This window comes from Barbus barbus, assembly GCF_936440315.1.
Source record: "Barbus barbus genome assembly, chromosome: 6".
NCBI classification, from domain to species: Eukaryota; Metazoa; Chordata; class Actinopteri; order Cypriniformes; family Cyprinidae; genus Barbus; species Barbus barbus.
Genome location: NC_136734.1, coordinates 36,862,350 through 36,885,437, shown reverse-complemented (window position 1 = coordinate 36,885,437; position 23,088 = coordinate 36,862,350). Strand labels below are relative to the sequence as shown.

Genomic DNA, 23,088 nt, shown 5'->3' with positions numbered 1-23,088 from the left:
GTCACACCACATGATGAGTGGTCGCTCCAAATGGCACAATGACCTTACATAATTAAAAATATATTTAAAGAAATGTGTTCAGCATATGGCATTAACTGCAGTAATTTTTTTAGACCCAGTTATTTCTAAACTTTGCCCAACTTTGGCTGCTCAATTGACACTTCGTCGGGAGTTTGATTAACAGGCAATCTGAGCAATCATAATGCTAAATCTGCCATTTTTGTCTGATAAACAAACCAGACAGGTGAGTAGATTCACATCAGTGGACTTGAACTTGAAAAATAGTGTTTATTGACATATTTTCACAGTTGAAAAAAGATACCTCCTGATGTTTATTTTGTGCTATAACTAGTAAGAGATGATTGGTCACATGCCGCTTGAACTGAGGTGCTACAGCGATCTGTCACGACACATTAAGGAGACACAAAACAGTATTGTTTGAATTTCTTAAAAAAACAACAAAATTTGAACTCTGAAACTTTGTTTAATACTGAAATTAACCTGCTAGGTCTTGTATGTCGGCGTGCTGTCAGTGTCGTCTTTGCTCCGTGATGTATTTTTCACTGCATGAGAACATGACGTGTGGCATAAAAGTGCCATGGTTTGTCGGATGGTTTGTCTGACGTAGCATCAGTAACTAAGGGCAGGTTTTTGCTAAGGGTCAATTTAGAGTTGCTGGCTCAGGTTCTGAGATGAAATCATAAACATCTTTCTTACAGCAGAAAATTACATCTGGAGTATGTGCTTGACTGCAGGGTCAGAATTAACATGCTGCCTATGGTGAGCGTTTATTTTACTTTGCTTGACAGTGGAGTCTGGTAAAATAGATTAAAATAGTTATTAATAAATATATAATAAATTACTAATAAATGCATAATTACTAAACTAAAATTAGATGCTCTAAATTCCTATTTTTTGCATTTTTTCTCATGTTGTACAAAGATTACACATAAACCGCTCGAAATGACCCAAACTGCATAAAAATCTATTCCAAATGATATTAAAATAAAGTATTTTGTGTATATAAACATTAATTGAATATAAAAGCCCAAAAACTGTGAATCTGGGACATATATCTATAATGGAAAACACTCTGCAGTGGTCGCACCACATGATATTTTCAAATTCGGTCAAAATTTACAAGCACAGAATTAGCCACCTAAACAAAACAAGCTAGCTTCCCATTAAAGGTCACTATGTAATTTATAATAAAAATAAATGCTTGTAGAAATAACTTAATATTCATTGTGTTTTTGAGGTCATACCACATGATATTCAAATGTAGTAACTATATATCAGCCGTTAAAAAGGTTATTTTTTTCCAAATTTGAAAGAGATTTACAAACCTGCTTGATGCTTCCATGGGTCCTTAGGAACTTGGTATATGATGCAAAGTCCTATCTTTGAATGGATTTTAACATAAAAGTCCCAAAATATTAGTTTCTTGATGGTCACACCACATGATATTTCATAAAATGGAAGTCGTCAGACAAAGTTTGTTTGTATATTATGATGGAGATATAAATACAAATGCTTTGCAGTTTTATACAGGATTACAAAACACTTTGGAAATCATGCCAAATAGTGCAGAAAATTAATCTGAATAGATTTAGGGTAATTTCAAAGATGTTTACAAAAAAAAAAGTTATGGCCGGACAGTCGCACCACATGATATTTTTACACTTTGAATAACAGAAAATTACAAATAACTAATGTTTTTTGAAAAATGAAAGTTGGTACATATGTGGGAGAGGTACTTCTTACCATCATTTTTATGGATTTAAACCAATTTTTAACCAAAAAAAATGCAATCGGACAGGCCTAAATTTTCAGAAGTAGAAAATTTAGGCATTACATCATTGACCCCTATATATATATATATATATGTATGTCATCCTGGAGCACAAAACCAGTCTTAAGTCGCTGGGGTATATTTGTAGCAATAGCCAAAAATACATTGTATGGGTCAAAATGATCCATTTTTCTTTTATGCCAAAAATTATTAGGACACTAAGTAAAGATCATGTTCCATGAAGATATTTTGTAAATGTCCTACTGTAAATATATCAAAACTTCATTTTTGATTAGTAATGTGAATTGCTAAGAACTTAATTTGGACAACTTTAAAGGCAATTTTCTCAATATTTAGATTTTTTTTTGCACCCTCAAGATTCCAGTTTTTCAAATAGTTGCATCTCGGCCAAATATCGTCCTATACTAACAAGCTTTCAGCTTTCAGATGATGTATAAATCTCAATTTCGAAAAATTGACCCTTATGACTGGTTTTGTGGTCTAGGGTCATATGTATGTGTGTGTGTGTGTGTGTTTGTGTTTGTGTATGTATGTATATGAATATAATATAATATTGTGTGTGTGTGTGTGTGAGAATGTTTGACACAAAAATAAAAAAATGTTTAGGTTTTTTATCCACATCTTAGTTTTTTTGTGCGTTGGGGATTTCCAATTTGAGGAAACACTGTTGCATCAGAGCAGGTTATCAGGATGAGTGTTAGGAACATGCTTCTCATGTGACAGCCAGCCAATATAAACAAACAGTGATATAGACTAAAATAGTGCACAATAATGTGACTAGTCTTGTTTTCCAGAGCAAAGTTTCAGCATAGCCGTTTAACTCCTAGAATATTGTTCATGGAATATTTTTTCTCACATACATGATCTTTGTTTCTTTAAAAGTGTTTTAATAGGTGTGTTCAATTTGAATTATATATTGAAATATTGCATTGAAATGTATTTGTGTATATTTACTTTTTTTCTTATGTTTGAACTCATTTAATTACAGTAGAATTAGGAAATCTTCAGAATTAGGAAATCTTACACAAAATAAATATGAAAAAATAAAAATGTTCAATGCAGAATATTCTGGAATGAAAATAATAATGCTATATAGGTTCTTCTCTTGAATATAGCAATATTTTAATACGGACAGTAGATTGATGTTTTATATATAAATAAGTTTTGTGTGTGTGTTTGTGTGTGTGTGTGTGTGAAATAAGCGCAGTGTAGTAGTTGTTATGGTCTCTAGTTCTGTCTAAGTGAGGATGGATACAGTGCCCATTCCATCATGGATCATTAACTAATTTCTTGTACAGTGAGAATGGAGAGAGATTTAAAGTATGTCTCTAGTGCACACGGGGTCCCTTACATAACCGATTGTTTGCAGTAAATTGCACAGCTGAATTAGCGTTCATTTCATTGCTTTGTCTGAAGAACGGTGTGTCAGCTTTAATTAATGACAGCACTCTTTAGCAACATTCTTGTTAGTCTCAGGGAAAGTAACAGTAACATTTATCTCACAAGTATACTGGTTGTTTGAAATGTATCAAAACAACCTGGACATTTAATAATTGGATATGAATATGTTTATCTTATCCTTTAAATTGCATTCCACTGACTATTGTTGTTGGCAGTTTGCTGAGAAAAACAGCTTTAGCATGCTGCACTTTAGAAATTTCACCAACAAAAATCAAACAACAGCAATCCTTTATCTCTCAAACAAATAACTGGTTCGGTTTCTGCAACTTCTTGCAAAATATGTAGGCCTAAGTGATGGAAAGCTATGGAAATGTTGCGTCACTTCGCTGACACTTCTCTTTTAAATCAAAAAAACCGTTCGACTACCACTATCAACATGAGCAAAGAGTCGTAGACATCTGTTCAATCAATAAAGGTGTGCGCGTGCTTGTGCGTGTGTGCTGTTTTTTACAAACCCACCAGTCTGGTTTAGAGTCCCCTCTTTAGTTTTGTCTGTCAACACCCAGTAACTTGTCCTTGGTTCCACTGAACCGGGACAAAGAAAATAATCCCACACCTATTCAAGGCTTTATCCACTTGAATCGTTATATCCTGAACCTCCTGTATTTCATTCATATGAAAATTAACTGATTGTTTACAATGAGTCTATTTGATGGAAATGTGTGTATTTTAGAACTTTTACACTAATATGCCAGATGGGCTTCTGATTTCTTATAATTTTGGAGATTTTATTATTATTATTATTTGACAGAATCTCGCTATGGGAGCATGCAAAATGCTTTCTTTTAGAGCCAATTAAAATAAGTAATTGAAATTTGTGTGTGGTTTAATATACTGTATATTCATCAATAAGAACAATATTTGTTAAAAGATTAATGATTTCGGAAAAATAAATTATACATGCAATAGACTAAATATGGGGGTGGAATTAAAGAGAACTTTGCCATGCATCACTGAAAAGCATGACACACACTCTCTTCAAATTACAATATCATGCCTACACATAGGGGTGGGCGATATACCGCTAGACGCTATTAACCGAGAAAGAAAATACGTGTAACAGTATATTGGATGCGGGCAGCTCTTAAAGTGACAGCAGTCTAATATTCCTACTGTTTGTCATTCATTATGTTAATCAAACAAAAACAAAAAGAGAGAAAATCTCTCACTTTTGTAACTTTAATAAGAAGAAATATACTTAGTTTACACCGTGAAGAATATGCAGTGTTTTTATACATTTTATTACTTTATACAATGTATGTAGCATGTCTTATTTATTTGTTCTTTTTTTGCAATTACTATTGCTTGTAATTAGTTTATTCTTATTTAATCACTTACTGTTTCCTTCAGTGAGCTTGAGTTTTTGTTTTTTAATTTAGGCTAGTATTAGTTGTTTTGTGATATTGACACTGGTGACAAGAATTATGAACTTTCTATGGTATCATAAAGACCTTATTTAAAGCAAAAACAACTATATTGTGATATATGCTGTTACCGTGAAATAAAATGACTCATATCGTGACATTAGATTTTGGTCACATTGCCCACCCCTACCCACACTACTTTTATGCTTGTACACCTCATAAATAGCTAATTTTTCCTTAAATAGGATAGGGCGAGTTTTTTGATTGTATTTGTCAGTGAAATGAAATAAATTTTAAAAAATCTATTTTTTAATGTGGCGGGAGGAGCATACGACAGACACAGTGGGTGTGGCGTCAGGCCTCGGAGAGGTTTTTATTAAACAATAATAATCAAAATAGTGTCCAAGGGGAAAAAGTGTCCAAAATAAACAGGGGATCTGGTGTCCTCGTCGTGCTGCGGGGTACGTGAAGGAGGGCAGTGTTCGGAAAGGAAGGGTCCAGGGAAGGGGCGGAGTCCGGTGGCCGCACGCGCTCCCCTCTCAGGTCCGGGAGCGAGTGGCGGCGACTTCTTCCAGCGGCGTCGTCCTACTCCTTGGCCCCCAGAGCTTCTGGGGGATTAAACGGCCCGGCATCCTGACCCGTCAGCCGTAACGGGTGCGGCAGTCTCCCTTCTCGACGCTCCCTTCCTGGACCCGCGAGGACACCAGCGTGCATGCACGGGGAAGAGACCGGTCTCCTGAGGAGAGGCGCGCTCGGCATTTAAACGGCGGCGGTGATGAGGCTCTATTCACATCAGGTGCGCCTCATCACACGCCGCCAGCCCTGGCTGTTTCAGTGCCCCTCCTCTCTCACACACCCACTCCCGTCGGGAGCCTGGTGAAGGGCGGCGAATACGGGACGGGGTGGTGATGATAATAAGGGGGGAGGCAGCCGACTCGTCACATATAAATATACAAAAATATACTAGGAAAAAGTTTCCCAAGTCTAATTATTTATCTTTCTCTGTCTCCTTTTAGAGCTCCTTTCCCGGGAAACCCCTCTACATGTGGCCATACATATGGGGTTCCTCCACCTCAGTCACTTCCTCCTCCTGGAGTCTGAAGGTCAGAGGATGGTTCCCATAGTCGACAAGGACGGCCATAGTCCTCTCTCACTGGCTCAGAAGCACGGAGACCCAACACTCATCAGCGCTGTAACAGAGTGAGTCACTCTATCTAGCCTGACACAATACACTATAATTAGATTACATGTGAAAAATATCTATTAGCCACTGATGTGTCACCTCAGTCATTGATCCAGTGTACAGTAGGGGCTGAGTTTCATGTGTCTTATGACTGTGTTATGATCAGTCCCTCAAGTTGCAGTGCGTGGAGGCCAGTGTGGATGTGTCAGATATGGACCGATGACTCTCACCAGCTTCGTATCTGCCCTGTCACCGAATCTATTTGTCTGACTGTGAAAAACAGCACACATATAGATCCACAGCACAGTATCCAGCTATACAGAGAGAAGAGCAGAGAGCCAAATGCACTTGCAAGGGTGAGTCTGCATTGAACACAAATTTCAAGGAAACTTTTTCTTTGTTTCCTGTCTATTGTAGAGTTATTGAAAGAATGTGTAGATCTCATGGTTATTGTTTACAAAGGAAAGGACTGAGAAAAGACAGACAACAAACACAACAGAGAGCATCAAATAATTTTTTATGTAGCGGTTATTTATAGCAACAAAGACAGAAGAAAATAACTACTAAGATGAGCCTAAACAGTCTGGTTTCAAATTTTTGGTTTTCACTGTTAGCAACTCTCTGGAAATCTTGGACTTTGTTTAATCTCTGCCTACAAGGCAGTCTATAAGGAACAGAAAAATGATTTTTAACTAAGCTTAACAACAAGCTTTTCTGATTATTTTCTGCTTTTTGCTCTTATAAAAATTTACCAGTTAAAAGTAAACTCTATAATTTCTATGCCATTACAGAACAACTGTAACTGATGACTGTTTTTAGGCAGCTTTTGAATACAACTTTCAAACACTCCTCAGATTTGCTGGTGATTCAGATCAAAGGTTCAAGGTTCAGCTGGTTAGCATAGACTTGTTAGCCTCTGCTGGTAAATGCTGTAACTACATAACCTGTACCCCAAAATCTGCTCTCTGTTGACAGTTATTCAAAAGAATTCAAAATTATTTGTGAATTCTCATTAAATATATGGCTAATATTCATTTCATTATGGATGAAATATTTTATGTGTTTACCATATGTTATGGAAGAGAATGTATTTTAACACTCCGGGTGAAATAATCCCTCATTTTAAATACACCTCTCAGCTGTCCACCCCTCTCTTCGGTTTTCATCATAAACCCCTAAGAGCAGGTTACAGGAGAATGATGCGTGAAACAGAGTTTTATGAGTCTATAAATAACTAAAGTCATAACTTTGGAAACTTTTATTGTATTGCTTTGAGCAGCAGACTGGTATTTCTCATATAACAACTGTTGGCAGACAAAACAAGATCAGTAGAGTGATTACAAGTGCTGTAACTCATGTACCTGTGATGGTTCTCTAACCCGTTTTTATAAGTAATTTGACATAGTTTAATACGTAAATGTACAGTACCATTTAAAGGTTTGGATTGGCTTCTATATGCTTTTGAAGTCTCTTATGCTCATCAAGACTGCATTTATTTGATCAAAAATACAGTAAAAATGTAATATTGTGAAAAATGTTTAAATTTAGATTTTAAAATGTAATTTATTTCTGTCACTTTTGATCTATTGCATCCTTGCTGAATAAAAGTATTAATTTCTTAAAAGAATCTTTCTGACCCCAAACTTTTGGATGGAGTATATGTCCATTTAAAATAAGATTATTTTTCAAATTCTTTGTTGACCTTGTCGTTGGGATTTCCATAACATGTGTATAAATCCATGAGAAAGCATCAATGTATAGTCAGATCAGATTACTTACAGCTATTATGTGAAGTATTCACAAAGCAAAAAGGTTGATCAGGAATCCACTACATTCCAAACAGTTATTCCACTGAAGTCAAATGCAAATGTGATTCTGGATCAGACTTGACAGTTTAACACGTTACAGGTGGGGCGACTGAGTGAGCTGTCAGAAGAGAGCATACACAGATCTGATGTATCTGACACAGGTAAGACAGAGCTCAATTTAATGCATTTTACCCCACTACACAGACTTAAAATTTCTGTCAGGTTTTTTATTTTTGTTTGTTTTTTTACCCTTGTTATCAATAATAAACTCAATCTGAACTATTAAACTAAAATGTAATAGTTTAATAGCAGCAGTCTGTAATTTCAACGGATATTTGTGGGTTTCTGGAAATTAGATATAAGCCATGTGGTGAGAATTCAGTCTCCACAAGATCAGTTCTGGCCATAATGTTCATATTATTATTTCTCACTTTATTTTAGTCCTCCTGTCTTGGGCTTATTTTATGACTAGTTTCTATATTTTGTTCTCACCAAGGTCTTATTACGTTTCATCCTGCTGATGTGATACATTTTCTTCTCTTCTGGCTCTCACTTAACCTCAATCCTCCTTCTCTTATTCCACTTTCTCTTTTTCTGTTTGTCTCTTGTTCCTTTCCCTCTTCTTGACCCCAGCTCTCCCCACACCCGTCTCTCTCTCTCTCTCTCTGTCACTGTGAGTTAGGTCTGGCAGGGTTGTTAGAGTACATTGGGTGAATTTGGCTCAGTCAGGAGGACATTGTGGTAGAATGTGGGATGAGGAGTACACATACACTAATACACACACATACACAGAGCACTCTTTGTGAGGGACCTCCGGCTGGTTTCCCAAACATGTCCAGTATGAGGAGACACATTCCTCCTGGGTGGGCTGAGAGACAGAGACACTATATGTTTGGGAGGGGTAAGAGAGGACAAAATGAGAGAAATAATCTTACAGTTCGACAGATCTAGAAAGAAACGGCCTGATGTAAATGCCATTAAGAAACACAGGGAGATTGCCAGTTTGTTGTGTTGACAGCAGGAGCCTCAGCAGGTTTAGCCTCTGTGACCCTGTGAACTTAATGTACAGACACTTCCTGCCACGGCTCACCATGATAGGTGTCTCGATTTTCCAGCAGAAAGGTTTGTTTGTGCTCAAGTTGGCAATTGTGTACTAGTGGAAATCACTTTTTGTGTTACTTGCTGTTTCTGCTCCTTAGATCTGAACAGCCAGCTGAGAATCGAGGATGAAGCCCTGGTGGATAGTGTGAGTGGACTTATTTTTGTGTGAGAGTGTGTCTCAGTCAATTCTTGGAATCAGAAACACAATAATGGATCACTTAGTCTTCTTTAGACTAGGGCTGGGCGATATGACGATATAATCGTATATCGACGATGTCTCGTAAGTATCGCGATGTCGATGTCAACAGTCAGGTAACAGACGATTATCGACATTATCAGGAAAAAAAAATGACAAATGATAAACCTAGTAAGTTGCAAAAAATATTTTACACAGCCCCATAGTCACCGTACAGGTCTTTTTGCACGCAAGAATGAAATAATTTAATAGGAGGGTTGGGAATCGAAAAGCTATTCCAATTTTGGAGATAAGATCAGATGCGTAAGGTCAGGAACGAATTACTTGTTATAAAATTAAATTTCGATTCTGCTTCTCGATTCCTGTATGCGCATTTTTTGTGATTTCAAAAGATTCAACTGCAAGAAGACGAAATAGAACTCACTTCTGCACTCGCGCGCTGTTTTCTCTCACGCGCACACACACACACACACAGCTCACACCTCTTATACGCGAACACTGGACTGAGCTCTCTTTCTCGCATTCTTACACATTCGAATGGACAAATACACACAAAATTATATCCAAATATCCCATAAATATAATCGGTTATGTCTTAAGTGAACGTAAAGAGGGTGTATTGGATCCGTGCATTGACAGCAGTCGCTGCCGCCAGTCATTAATGTTAATCAAAGAACAAAAGAAAAGAAAATCCCTCACTGATCTTGACTGAATCACTTTTGTAACCTCAGTTTATATTTTATTTTCCTGTTGTTCGGCGCTGTACTACTGTAAAGGCAATGTGCATCTGTGTATGCGATTATTTTGGAGATGTGTTCCAGTATAATTGATCCTTATTTAGGGTAAGGCCATTCTATTTTGATCTCCAGTTTAATCAAAGTTAAACAGAAAACAGTGGCACTGCATGTGTTTCTGAATATTTATTTTAACGGACTGTATAATGATGAAAATCCACACACATGACAGTTATAATTAAAATACGCAAATTCCTTGACAGCCTACTCATACAGCACACACAGTGCCTTATTTTTACAGATTTTTTTAAACAGTGTATGTTTAATTAAGCTGAGATATAGCACTATAAATTCTTAATTCATTTGCAATAAAACTATAAAGTTTTGTTGCAAACGGATGAAGACATTATAGGCCACTCAGCTCGCCCCTCAACATGCACGCGTTCGGAGATTCGGCAGCCCAACACTGAATATTATATTTTGGGCATTGTATTTTGATTAATAAAATAAAAATAATAAAAACTAAAATACAAAACTAAAATTTTAAATTGTTCTAAATAAATCAGTTATTTTTATTTTGCCAAAAGAGACCTCTGAACAAGGCTACCAGAAAAAAAACAAAACAAAACAATGTTTTTGCTCAGAATTCTTTTTAATCTCTGCATGACTTTAGTCATACGTGATAAATATCAAATAACTTATAGCTCCAAAACAGCGCTACAATTATTATAATCAAGGAAATTAAACTTAGCATCATGAAATTTGTCTAATGCCAAAAAGAAAGAGTACCATCGGAAAACAGGCATATTTATTCAAGACATTACTATATGACACCAACATGCATTTATCATTCTTACAATCGCTGTCCAGAATGTCCAACTTCACCATGATGAACTTAAAATTGGGTTCTATCATTTTTCCTCAACAGTTCTTCTCACAAAACGAAATTAATTTCAAACACAAATTTGATAAGAACAAAGTGGAAATTATTAGCAACACCAACATAACAGTAAAGCTAATGTTTTCTGTTAGTTTAAGCACAAACTAAGAAAAGTAATACCAAACTTTAACGTGGCAATAATTAAGACCAAACTGAATATGGTGCGTGTCGACAATGTTTTCTTAGCAGGGGCGGGGCTTAGGTAGACGATATTATCGGATATCGGGATATTTTTTAAGGCGATTATCGATAAGATATTTTTGACATATCGCCCAGCCCTACTTTAGACCTGCCATATGTGCTCTTGTAGTGTTTTTCTGTTTGCTAATGGACAGATGTTCATGCCCGTGTTATTTTGGCCTGTTTTCGTTCTTGAAAATGACTGAATTGTGGTGTGTTTCTCGTCTTGTTTGTCAGGTCTTTGAAGAACAGCTTGTTCTCTGTCTGGATGAAGAGGATGAAGATCTAAACACATTTAATTCAGGTTCGCATGCATACGTCCAGGGAATAATCTTATTTTCCACAAACATATTAAGCACCACAACTGTTTTAAACATTGATAATAAGAAATATTTGAACAGCAAATCAGCATATTAGAATGATTTCTGAAGGATCATGTGACACTTGAACACTGGAGTAATAATGTCGGAAATTCAGCTCTGCCATCGCAGGAATAAATTATATTTTAAAATATATGAAAAAAGATCAGTTATTTGTAATAAAAAAATCACAATATTGCTGTTTTACTGTATTTTGGAACAAACAAATGCAGCCTTCTTTCAAAAAGAGTAAAAATCTTACCAACCCTGAACTTTTGAACAGTAGTGCAGTTGTAATGGTAGTCGGTGGAGTTTGAAAGTAGCATGTTGCTAAGCTAACAACATGACACTCCAATTGGGATAAAAAATATATAGCGTACACAAATATATTGGGTAAAATAAATCATTTTAATGTGTTTTTCTTTTTTAATAATCAACATTTCTTTGTAGTGCCTTCTTGAAATCTTTTTATTGAGCTTGTTGCAGTGCATTATGGTTCATTAGAATGCTGACTAATGCAAAAGAAGTGATTGTAGCAGGCAGCTTAATTAAGTTGCTTAATCTATCTTTAAGAAGCTCACTAGGTTTTAAAAAGACCATTTAAGATGCTGGAATTGAGATTATGGAATTGAGTATGAAAAGGTCATGTTGGAATTCTGATGTCGGTACGGTACAAGCCATTTTTGTTTTGTTTCAGTAGACTTTGTGTTTGGACTGGAGAGAAATTTTTTATGGCCTATGAACAGAGGTGGGCAGAGTATCTAAAAACTGTACTAAAGTACAAGTAATTATAGAAATAATATTTGTTGATCAAGGCCTTGAACAGAATCGTCTCTAAAGAGATTTATTCGAGAATAGCAGAGTATATGAACGGAGTGGAGCGGCAACAATTTCCCCTCCGCGCTCCAAGCATTTAATAATCACTCCGCTCCGGGTTCACCATTTCCCACTTCCGCTCCACTTCGCACTCACTGATTTCAGAAACATTGCTCTGTTCATAATGTATATTAAAAGAAGAGAATAAAATAAATAAAGTAACTGGAGCATTTGAAAGTGGCTTATTGAAACACTAGTTTGCAAACTTTTTTTAGCAAGCTAATAACATTGTCAGCGTTAAAATATATAATTGCTGCTTTTTGCAGTGCAAATTTAGTTTGTTATGAAAATAACAGTATGTTTTCGTCAGCTATTTCACCTATGGATTGCTGCATTTTTTACAGATTTCTGCTCATTCAAAATCAGATATAGATGAAGTAGCACTGTAAGATTAAAAAAATAAAAAAAGACGTATGGTTATCCATACTCATGCAGAATTCGTGCTCTGCATTTAACCCATCCAAAGTGCACACACACAGCAGTGAACACACACCCGGAGCAGTGGGCAGCCATTTATGCTGCGGCGCCCGGGGAGCAGTTGGGGGTTCGGTGCCTTGCTCAAGGGCACCTCAGTCGTGGTATTGAGGGTGGAGAGAGCGCTGGACATTCACTCCCCCCACCTACAATTCCAGCCGGACCTGAGACTCAAACTCGCAACCTTTAGGTTACAAATCCAACTCTCTAACCATTAGGCCATGACTTCCATTACGTTTGTTTGATGCATTATTGAGAGAGGGATTGCGTGTGAATGAGTGTTGTACCTGTTTAAATCATGCTTTAACCTGAAAATATTCAGTATCTAGAAGGAACAAACAAATTCCTTGAGAAATACAACTTCCCGCTCATGTCCATTGTCGTCATCATAGCCTTCGCATTCTTTCTGATTTGAGTGATTCTTCTCTATCAAGCTAGCTAAATATGTTTAACATGTGAATTCTTGCTAAATATGCAGTTATATTACGCTCTGCTCACATACTCTGGCGAATAGGGCATGCCCCAGAAAAAAGAGACAGCGCACTTAAAATGGACTAAATGTATTGCATTAAAATTAAGTAAAGAGAGGAACATCATCCAGTGTAGCGAAGTAAAAGTACAGTTTTATAATAAAGTTAAAGTAAAAGTACCCACCTTTAAGTCTACTCTTGACTATACTTCGTTACCCACTGCTGCCTATGAAGTTCTTATATGTAAACATAACCAAGGATGTTAACTGCTGTTGCTTTGTGTTGCATGTATGAGAGGGGCTTATTGAATATGGAAAAATCATGAATTTTCTTATTGGGCCGAAGTTAACTTTAATTTTCTTCAGTGCAGTCGTATCCGGGTTTTACTATAATTTAAAAGGATTCTTTGAGGTTAGAGCAGAATCGTGTTAATTCAAAACAGACATTTTGTGTTTTTAAACATACTCTCAGTGTATTACAAGTGCAATTACAAAGTAGCAGGCACTGGCAATGGAACTTTACCATGTAAATGCATCTAAATGAAATTGTGCAGACCTTCTGTTCAGTGATCATTGAATAGTATCAGGTTGTTGTAGCTCAAGGGGGAAAAGTGCCTTCTGGATAGCAGGCGCTGCTATTGCTCTGAAGGATCTGCTGTCCTTGGTTTGAAAACTACAATTTATTCATTAAATATATTTTATTTATTTATTAGGGTTTTTTCTGGAGGAAGATAGGGAGATTTGTAGCTCAGCAAGGAGGACTCAAGGTGGAACTTTGCAATGGCTTTGGCCCCTTTAACCCAACCACCCTTTCACACAGACATGCACATTCACAGTTTCAACTATAAAGTGGAGGCAGGAATGTTGACAAGCTTAGATTTTTGAACTTGCACAAAAGCTGACATTTAGGATGCTTTAAAATTTAGACCATCCACAGAACGTGTTCCTCATCTTAATACAGATGCTTTCACCGATTTCTCCCAGTTACCTTGTTCATCAGCTAAATGATTCCCAAACAGGTCTATGTTTAGTTGGTTATTGGGGTATTTGGAAAGATTTGGATTTTGTTTGGTTAAACCTAGAAAAAAAGACTACTTTAGGTTTTAATTGGGAGTAATCTCATTATGTTTTTTTTTACATTTTGGTTTTTAAAGAAAGACGACGTTGGAAAGTATTATGCACGAGGATTGTCAGTTTAAACTAATTAAATTAAATTTGATCACAATTTGAATAAAAATGAGCAAATTGCTTTTTTTGCCCATAACTTTTGAAAAGTAGTAGTACTTACCCATGATAATGATTATAGAAATATATTTTTAATGATTGACAGTATTTAGACATTTATTTAATTCACACTCACTTACAGTATGCAACGCATTCTCATCATTTGAGCTATACTAAACTATCATTCCCTTATTTCTCATTTTAAAACACAAATTCAGTCTCCCACACACAGACGGTTAGCCACTAACTCTGGAGGGAGGAGAGAGCTGGGGTTGGAGCCCAGATTTCATGAGAGACTGAAACAGTCACAGTCCACAGAAAAGAGCAGGCCAACTGGAAGCAAACCTTTTGGAGGTCTCTATTTAAACTGAATGGACAATTCCGCTGTCATAGAAATAAAGGAATAAGAACACGTACAAAAGGATATAAGAAAAAAGGAACTAAATCTGATGTTTTTGTTTGCTCACCTTCACCTATCAGGAGATTTGTCTTCATAAGGAGGATTTTCTAAGGAGCCGCACCCAGAAATATATAATTATTGAGTTGCAGCGCACTCATGATACCATTTAAAAAATCCTAACCTGTGAAATAAAAGACTTCTGTTGGGTTTTGAGACATTTGGTGAACTGAATGAGTCTGCTGTTTGGATTACTGGAGCACATGTTCCCGCTGAAGGATGGATACATACACACACTGAGTGGTTCTCTAGCAGAGACTGAATATCCTCCATATGCAGAGAGTAATCCATCTCGTCTCAGACACACACACACACACACACCCGGCTGTAATACTGCTTTTTAAAAGTTCCTGGCTGGTGGTGACTTGGCTTTTTAGATGCAATGTGTGTTGTTGAGTTTGTATTGTTGCATTTTAGCGGGTTTGATTTGGTGAATTGAGTCTGTGTCAGATTTGGTTTGTGCTGTTGATTTTAAATAGGGTATTTTTTATATACAGTGCCCTCCAAAAGTATTGGAACAGTAAACACAAAATTGCTCTGTTGGCTGTGGAGTCAAGACATTTGCAAATATGATTAAAAGATGAATATGACACAAAACTACAGAATGTCACATTTTATTATTGGGTGATTCAACACATAGATGTTTTACCAGCTAAGACGTTCAGCACTTTTATAGTTTCATCCCTCTATCTGATGTGAGCATAATTATTGTAACAGTTCCCTCTCAGGTCTTTCTAAGTGATCAGCTGTGTCCTGTTGCATTAATTCATCAGATATTAAAAGCAGGGAATGTGTCGTATCCGTTATATCCATTACTTTTGTATTCTGAATCTTGCAATCGATGATGACACACACATCAGGATGAAGATGAGGGAGCTGACTTTGAGAGAAAAGCAAGCAATTTGGATGCTAAAAGAAAAGAGGAAGTCAGTTAGAGCTCTAGCAAAAACAAAGAGCATGGAGAAATCAAGAGTTTGGAAACCACCAGCGACACCAGCAACCAACAACGACCTGATCGGCTGAGAAAACAACAGTAGCTGATGACAGACAAATCATAAAAGCTGTGAAAATGAACCCTAAAAGACGTGTCTGTAAAATCACCAACAACTTCCAGAAAGCTGGGGTGATGCTCTGACAATCTACTGTCCTCAGGAGACTTTGACACAGAATTACAGATGCTACACAGCAAGATGCAAACCTCTGACCAGCACCAAAAATAGAAAGACAAGATTAGAGTTTGCAAAAAAGCACAAAGGTGAGCCAGAAGACTTTTGGAACTGTGTTTATGGACCGATGAGACAAGATGATCCTTTATCTAAGTGATGGGAAAGCAAAAATGTGGAGACAAAAAGGGAACTTCAATGATCCCAAGCATACAGCCTCATCTGTAAAGCATGGTGGAAGTGGTGGCATGGCATGGGCATGCATGGCTGACTCTGGAACAGGTCCTCTCAACTTTACTGATGACTTAATGTATGATGACAGTAGCAGAGTGAATTTGGAAGGGTACAAAACCATCTTGGCTACCAATATTCAAGAAAATGCCCCCAGATTCATTGGGAAGTGCTTCAAATTGCATCAGGACAATGACCCAAAAAACCCTGCCAGTTCAGTCAAGGAATTTATAAGGGCAAAGAAATGGAAAGTCTTAGATTGCCCAAGTCAATCTCCAGATTTAAATCTGATTGAACATGAATTTCACCAGCTGGAGAGGAGAGTAAAGGCAGAAACTCGCCAAAACAAGCAACAACTGGAATTGGCTTCATTAAAGGCTGGGAAAAGTCTTTCAAAGCATGAGACCAAGAGTCTGGTGATGTCTATGGGTCACAGACTCACTGCTGTGATTGTGCGCATGGGATCTGCAACTAAATAATAGCTTTTAATCTTTTATATCTGCTTTATGTTCAACTGTCCCAATACTTATGCTCACATCAATGAGTGGGATGAACTCTAGAAGTACTGCTCTTTTTATTTGGTAAAACGTGTGTTGAAACGGCTAATAATAAAATGTGACATTCTGTAGTTTTGTCTCATATTCATCTTTTGATCATATTTGCAAATGTCTTGACTTCACAGCCAACAGAGCAATTGTGTCTTTACTGTTCCTGTACTTATGGAGGGCACTGTATATAATTGGATTTTGTAGGATTGACTTTATGGGATTTGAGGTTGGTTTGGTGACTATTTGTTATTTTGTTGCAGATCCCAGTTTAATTTCAATGTTATGTTAATATACATTAATATTTTATTATATACAGTTACAATAATATTACTGATATATATATTTTATTTATCATTAGCTATCAGCTCAGCATGACTAGTTTTGAATTTTCAGTAAAGTCATGTTTTAAATAGAGGACATGCAGGACAGATTTCCTAGCAAAATGTCAGATGGAAAATTCTGACATGAGCCCAGAATCGAGTATTTGATTTGTACAGCTGTTTATAAATTTTACATCATGTTCTAGATTATGTTGTGGGCCACCACTCTGGGATTGGTTTGGGATTGTTATTAAAATGAATGAATGTGTTTTGCAAATCAGTTTGGCCCACCCTTTTACAGTTTTTGTGGCGATACATGACTCATTCCTGTCTGTGAGAAGTTGCATTACAAATTAGGTTGCTTTGCATCATGAATTTATGAAAACATAATTATGGTAATTTGTTCTACTGTGAAATTGCAGTTTGTTGTATTATTTGTTTATAAAGAGTACATGAGGTCCTTTTGCATCCCAGGACCTCATGGGGTTTTATTAGCGTGTATGGTTAATGATTCCTAAACCTTGGCTGACCTTTCAGATTCCTACAGACACCTTCATTTGAAAATCCCTCAGTCGTGCTCTCCCAGGTCCAGTTTGAGTCCTGACTCTGCCTGCAACAAAAAAGTGGGAGTATAGAGTGTCGAGACTGAGCCCACCTTCTCCGATATGCTCACAAACACTCACAGACTCATCTCCTCAGCGCTTATCTGAGGAATCTGCATTTTTTAGAAAGGTGTTCTCAAACTCCTGCATAACTCCTTGGTGATTTTACTGTTATGTGTTTCACAAAACAGAGCAGTTGAGGAAAATTAAAAACATGGACTCTGACTCAGACTCTCCGTTTAACTACTCATGGCCATCCTTCCCAAAGATGAGAATCCGGAGACGGACATCAAAAGCAGGTAACTAGAGATAGTCTGTAGGAATGATGCATGCAACAAAGACACACAAATACAACGCATGAAGAAATCACACATACACACCCTAAAAGTCTTTGATTGTCTCGCATGACTTTAGTTTTTGTCCATTGTTTCTGGTCTGTGGTAGCTTTACAGGCTTAATTCAGCAATGAGTCAGAGCTCAAATAGCTGGTTCTGGTTCTGTACAATGGGACTTTCAAGCCAGGCTTGCAGTGAGATGTTTTTGATAGGACATTACAGTGGTTATCCTGCTGGTATGAGTTTTTTCAGTTCTCACCTCAAAAATGTGTATGGTCATCCTGACTGAAAATGCTGTAGTCAGAGGAAGGATAAAAGAAAACTGCCTGTCACAGGTCAAATTAAGTGAGTCATCATTAATCATTTGAAAGCCAAACTGCATTATCTAGTTATTGTGTTAGTATAAAAAATGCTTTAGATCTGCTTTTGAGTTGATGGGCATTCAGCACACGAGCCCTGTGTTTGGGTTTCTCGCAGATGTGTGATTCACCAAGTATCTGAATGAATAAAGTGTGTGTGTGAAGTTGACGTCAGTATCTGGTTTTTCCGTTATTGTTGGAAGGCCTTCACATGCATCCTTCATTACGGGGTGCCCCGGCAAGTTATCGGAATCTCACTTTCACTTAAACATACACGTCATCTTTACCAAGACACACAACTAATTATGTGCCAACATATACAGATCTTTCCCTTGAAAATGTAGACTTGGCGTTTTTGTTTGTTTGACAGTGTCGGTGGAAGTTTTTGTCATGTGAATGGATTGGTACATGTGTAAATTTGTGTTTCTGCACAGAGCTGTAAAGGTCGTTACAAGTGTGTGTGTGTGTGAGAGGCTGAATGTCTGTTTCTTCTATTTTCTTTACACACTGCACCTCTTTGACTGCATTGGGACCACAAATTTTGTGTGTGTGTGCCTAGAAGATAATTTATTATTCAATGGTTTCTTCTTCATAGTTTAGGATGTATTAATGGAGTTCTCTGTTATTTAAGTTAGTAGCAGATTTGCTTAAATAATTGCTCACTTTGTTTTATTTCTCATTTCTAAATTGCCTTGAAACTATAAAGATGTAAAAGTGAAAGGATAAGTGTCTGCTGTGAGAAACAATATACACTGAATTATACCATTCAAAATTATACCATTAATTTGGGGTTGGTGAGGATTTTTTTTTCTTATCCTCATCAATGCTGCGTTTGTTTTTATTAAAAATACAGTTGAAACAGTAATATTGTGAAATATTAATAAAAATAAAAATTGCTGTTTTCTAAATTTAAAAAAAATTAATTTTCAGCATCATTACTCCAGTTTTCAGAGTCACATTTTACTTCAGGAATCTTACTAATATGCTGATTTGGTGCTCAAGAAACATTTCTAGAAATTTCAAAAGAACAGCCTTTATTTGAAATATAAATCTTTTATAATGTTATACATTTCTTTACTCTCACTTTTGATCAATTTAATGTGTCCTTGCTGAATAGGGACAGCAGATGAAATTTTGCTTTGCAGCTAATTCTGGGGCAGTTTTTGACTGTCTACTGTCCCTGTTAAATAATGAATAAAAAAAAAAGTATTTATTTATATCTCAAAAAAATATTTGTTGGATCTCATTGCAAAATAAATGCAGAGACATATAGAGTTAACTGTGCAAAAGGAAAGCAAAAGCCTTCCTAAAAAATGAAACAGAAAATTAACGGCCATAAAGAGACCATGCTGTTGTGCTATTTTCTGTTTTACTGGTTTCTTCTGCCATCTTGGCATTCAGAGATTGTCAAAGCACACACACACACACACACAATTTTCCAAACGGAACAAAGGCAGCAGCCTGTAAAGTGGCAGCTGGTATTTACATTATTGTTTTCATTAGCTAACTTTTAAATATCACTGCCATTGCATTTCCATCCAGTTGTATTGACGCACGCATCAATTTGACAGTGTATTTTGTTTTGACAGAGAAGCTCTGTTCCTCTCCTGGCTCTTGCACTCCATTTCACCTTCATTCCTCAGACGCTGCTGCCGTCAGGCTCACAGCCATGCTCAGAGGCTCCGCTAAGGTCAGACACCACACATATTGTTGCTCCTACAATCAGTTCGCTCAGTATGCCAGATCTGCAGACACTCAGCTGTAACGTTTTTCATCCAAATCCCATCTCCTCCCTTCATTTAATGCCTTTATCCAGTGATTGATGTCTGTGAAAGTCATTATTTGATCTTGGAAAGTTGTAGCCTGAATCTTAAACACACAACACTTCTGCTGCCACAAAAGCCTTTAGTTTGACATTATTAAAGACATGCCGCTATGGTTTATGAGACTTTAGGCTTCGTGTGTAAATTCTTAGAACCCTGTGGCAAAAGAACCGTTTTAATTGAGTCTGACTTTATTAAAGGCATAGTTCACCCAAAAATTAAAATTGTCATTATTTACTTGCCCTCATGTCCTTCTAAACCTGTATGATTTTATTTCTCCCATTTAACTCAGAAGATGATATTTTGAAAAATGTGCAATGAAAGTCAGTGGAGACCACTAATGGCTTTCACTGTATGGACAAAAATAATACAGGTTTTATCAATGCCATGAGAGTGAATTATTATATTTTCTTTCCATTTTGGTGTGAACTAACCCTGTTTAATCTCTTGTTACTTAATACTACTTAAACTTATTTTTACAGTGGGGGAAAAATTATTTGATCCCCTGCTGATTTTGTAGGTTTGCCCACTGACAAAGAAATGACCAGTCTATAATTTTAATTGTAGGTTTTTTTAACAGTGGGAGACAGAATAACAACAAAAAAATCCAGAAAAAAGCATTTAAAAAAAGGTATTAATTTATTTGAATTTTAATGAGTCAAATAAGTATTTGACCCCTTTGCAAAACATGACTTAGGTCAGACATGTCTTGTAGTTGTCCACCAGGTTTGCACACATCTCAGGAGGGATTTTGCCTCACTCCTCTTTGCAGTTCCTCGCCAAGTCATTAAGGTTTCGAGGCTGACATTTGCAACTCGAACCTTCAGTTCCCTCCACAGATTTTTTCTATGAGATTAAGGTCTAGAGACTGGCTAGGCCACTCTAGGACCTTAATGTGCTTCTTGAGCCACTCCTTTGTTGCCTTGGCCGTGTGTTTTGGGTCATTTTCATGCTGGAATACCCATCCATGACCCATTTTCAATGCCCTGGCTGGATTCAATGCCCTGGCCCTGACGGTACATGGCCCCATCCATCGTCCCTTTAATGCGGAGCAGTTGTCCCCCAAATCATAACCTTTCCACTTCCGTTTTTGACAGTGGGGATGGTGTTCTTGGGGTCGTAGGCAGCATTCCTCCTCCTCCAAACACGGCGAGTTGAGTTGATGCCAAAGAGCTTGATTTTGGTCTCATCTGACCACAACACTTTCACCCAGTTCTCCTCTGAATCACTGGCAAACTTCAGACGGGCCTGTACATGTGCTTTCTTGAGCAGGGGGAGCTTGTGGGCGCTGCAGGATTTCAGTCCTTCACGGCGTAGTGCGTTACCAATTGTTTTCTTGGTGACTATCGTCCCAGCTGCCTTCAGATCATCGACAAGATCCTCCCGTGTAGTTAAGGGCTGATTCCTCACCGTTCTCATGATCATTGAAACTCCACGAGGTGAGATATTGCATGGAACTCCAGACCGAGGGAGATAGACAGTTATTTTGTGTTTCTTCCATTTGTAAATAATCACACCAACTGTTGTCACCTTCTCACCAAGCTGCTTGGCGATGGTCTTGTAGCCCATTCCAGCCTTGTGTAGGTCTAAAATCTTGTCCCTGACATCCTTGGACAGCTGTTTGGTCTTGGCCATGGTGGAGAGTTTGGAATCTGATACTTTTGTGGACAGGTTGTCTTTTATACTGGTAACAAACTGAGATTAGGAGCACTCCCTTTAAGAGAGTGCTCCTAATCTCAGCTCCTTACCTGTATAAAACACACCTGGGAGCCAGAAATCTTGCTGATTGATAGGGGATCAAATACTTATTTGACTCATTAAAATGCAAATCAATTTATAACATTTTTGAAATGCGTTTTTCTAGATTTTTTGGTTGTTATTCTGTCTCTCACTGTTCAAATAAACCTACCATTAAAATTATAGATCATTTCTTTGTCAGTGGGCAAACGTACAAAATCAGCAGGGGATCAAATAATAAATACCCCCCCCCCCCCCCCCCCCCCCCCCCCCCCCCGCTGTATATGTATATGAACAAATATTGCATATGTACAGATATTTCTTTGTGTTCTTTTCTGATGTAGGACAATGACCTCAATATGAAGTACGCTGTTTCAGGTGTCACAGAGGACAGCTCTGGGACAGATAGTGGTGTATGGCAGATGTCAGATATGGGGGTCTTGTCACCAGGGACTGTAGATATGCCTCCAGCTGTTAAAGATGCTGAAGGGCAGAGAGGACGGCAACACACTTCTCATTCTTTCTCTCCCACCTGTCCTGCGGGACTGATGCTGGATAGACTCATGCGTGCCACACGACCTGCTGAATTGACATATAACAACTCAGGCTCACCTACAGAGTCATGTGACCTAAGGTAAGCATGCTAGCATTGATGTTTTTTTTCTGAAAGACTTTAATTTTGACACAGTACACTTTATACACTACCATTCAAAAGTGTGGGGTCGGTAAGATTTTTTGAAAGTTCAAAAGAACAGCATTAATTTTAAATGTTTTGTTGCATTATAATTGTCTTTAATGTCACTTCTGATGAAGTTAAATGCATTTCTTTCCAAAAAAAAATTATTACCAACCCCCCAATAGTAGTTTATGTCCTCAGTTTATACTTGAAGTAGCCACATCATGCACATGCCAACATGGATATGTTGCATGACATGAAAAAATTATTCCTAAATTAAATGCAGGTTCACTTACATGTAGAATAAACATGGTTTCTTTGTGTTGACCACATGTGTTTTTGCTCAATGAATTCTTGCCTGCCGAGAGCATGAACCCATCAGTCTGATGAATTTCACTGTTTGGAAAACTTTTAAGGACATTTTGTTTACTTGGGTGCAATAACAAATTTGTACTGTATTGGTCACCACTTTCTTTCTGAAGCAAAAACTTCTGCAGTAGGAGAACTGTGAAACCAGACACAAACAAAAAACAAACGCAGGGCAAACTGACAAGCTACCTGGCCCTGTTTGCTGGATGCATTTGCCTTGTAAAGCAGGAATGCAGTTGTTATGCATAAGCCCAGGAAAAAAAAATGTTTCCGTGATTTAAAACAT

At 37.3% G+C, this 23,088-nt stretch overlaps 1 protein-coding gene across 4 annotated transcripts in view; it reads left to right on the top strand.

The window, feature by feature from the left end:
• LOC306871742 (rho guanine nucleotide exchange factor 28-like) overlaps positions 1 to 23,088 on the top strand; it is a 94,746-nt gene that overhangs the window by 45,129 nt on the left and 26,529 nt on the right. For 3 of the 4 annotated variants that reach the window (XM_079419868.1, XM_079419869.1, XM_079419867.1), the window contains exons 5-12: positions 5,655 to 5,838; positions 5,988 to 6,177; positions 7,730 to 7,790; positions 8,829 to 8,875; positions 11,018 to 11,084; positions 17,695 to 17,802; positions 19,787 to 19,887; positions 22,102 to 22,391. In XM_079419868.1, coding sequence (XP_079275994.1) covers positions 5,655 to 5,838; positions 5,988 to 6,177; positions 7,730 to 7,790; positions 8,829 to 8,875; positions 11,018 to 11,084; positions 17,695 to 17,802; positions 19,787 to 19,887; positions 22,102 to 22,391 — 1,048 coding nt within the window. The remainder of the gene's footprint in view (positions 1 to 5,654; positions 5,839 to 5,987; positions 6,178 to 7,729; positions 7,791 to 8,828; positions 8,876 to 11,017; positions 11,085 to 17,694; positions 17,803 to 19,786; positions 19,888 to 22,101; positions 22,392 to 23,088) is intronic. The other variant, XM_079419870.1, reaches the window with a different exon arrangement.